The 1,167-nt window shown below is 49.4% G+C and overlaps 1 protein-coding gene across 1 annotated transcript in view; it reads right to left on the bottom strand.

The window, feature by feature from the left end:
* Positions 1–804, bottom strand: part of LOC119585280 (basic proline-rich protein-like) — a gene marked incomplete in the record, with an annotated part of 9,575 nt that extends 8,771 nt beyond the window's left edge. Inside the window, 1 exon segment of the mRNA XM_037933954.1 lies at positions 604–804. Within this exon segment, the coding sequence (XP_037789882.1) occupies positions 604–675 (72 nt within the window).
* Between the last annotated feature and the right edge of the window lie 363 nt (positions 805–1,167).

Consider the following 1,167-nt stretch of genomic DNA (forward strand, 5'->3'; position numbering starts at 1 on the left):
ATAAAAATACCAATTCTTTGACAACTACCTTGATGAATAGCTGCAGATTTTCCACAAATGCTATATAATTATACAATTTTAGCATGACTGGAATACTACAGGGTACTGGGTAATGCAAGATCTCCATATTCACGGAAAGGAAGATTTTACAGTAAAAAAACAACAATAACAGTACATTAAAATATTAGACAACCAAGTTCAGTATAACTTGTATTAGGATCTGTAACTAGAAACTCAACCACAATTACCAGAAACAATGAAAATATATTTCTCCTCATACCTACAGCAGGTAAAGGTCTTATTCCTCGACAAATAACCACAAAATAGCATTAACGTTCCGGCAAGGAGACACCCCTGGAAATAAACCCTTGTTCACCCAACACAAGAGTGCTGTAAGGCCTACGGGCGAACGAAACGGAAACCGCCAAAGCCATGAAAGACGGCCGCGGCTGCTGAGTCGCAGAGGAAGCCCAGACCCCAAGCCCCCGACCGAAAAAGCCTCCCTTTCCCCCCAAAAAAAGAACCTGGAGCCAATATGGAGCACGGACGCCGGGCTTCCCAACCGCCGTCGTGCAAACCCTCCCACAGCCTCTCCAGCCCCACCTTCTGGATCTGCGCGGAGTTCGGGGGCGGCCTTCCCCTCTGAGGAGGCTGGTTGGGGTAGGCCAGAGTCATGGCGGGCTCGGGGGGCGAGTGGCAGGAGAAAACCGGAGGCGCGCGGGGAGGCCGAGGGCGACGCCGCCAGAGACAACATAAACAATCCGCGAGGCCCGACACGCCTGCCAACCGCGCCGCGCCGCCGCTCCGGACTCCTTTTGCGGCTTTGGGAGCCCTGTGGCTTTGTCTTCAGGGTTTTAGATCGTTGGGGGTATCTTCCCTTGTTGGCTAGGTTTATTTGGCGTCTTTTACGGCGAGTGGCACGGCCGGTATGGGGCGATACTGGCTTTAAAATAGGATGCAGGGTTGCCAACCTCTGCTCGGCCAGTCTTAACACACTGATTTAAATTTGCGTCGTAATAAGGATATCGGAATCATCGCGATTGCTTCGTTATGCTCATGCACATCGCTGTCATAAATTATGGGTTTACACAACTCAATACATGGAATATAGGAAGCTTTTATTGAATTTGAAGGTTCAGGCTTTGTACACTCTTTTATCGGTAATGC

The sequence above is a fragment of the Penaeus monodon genome, chromosome 19 (assembly GCF_015228065.2).
Source record: "Penaeus monodon isolate SGIC_2016 chromosome 19, NSTDA_Pmon_1, whole genome shotgun sequence".
Lineage (NCBI taxonomy): Eukaryota > Metazoa > Arthropoda > Malacostraca > Decapoda > Penaeidae > Penaeus > Penaeus monodon.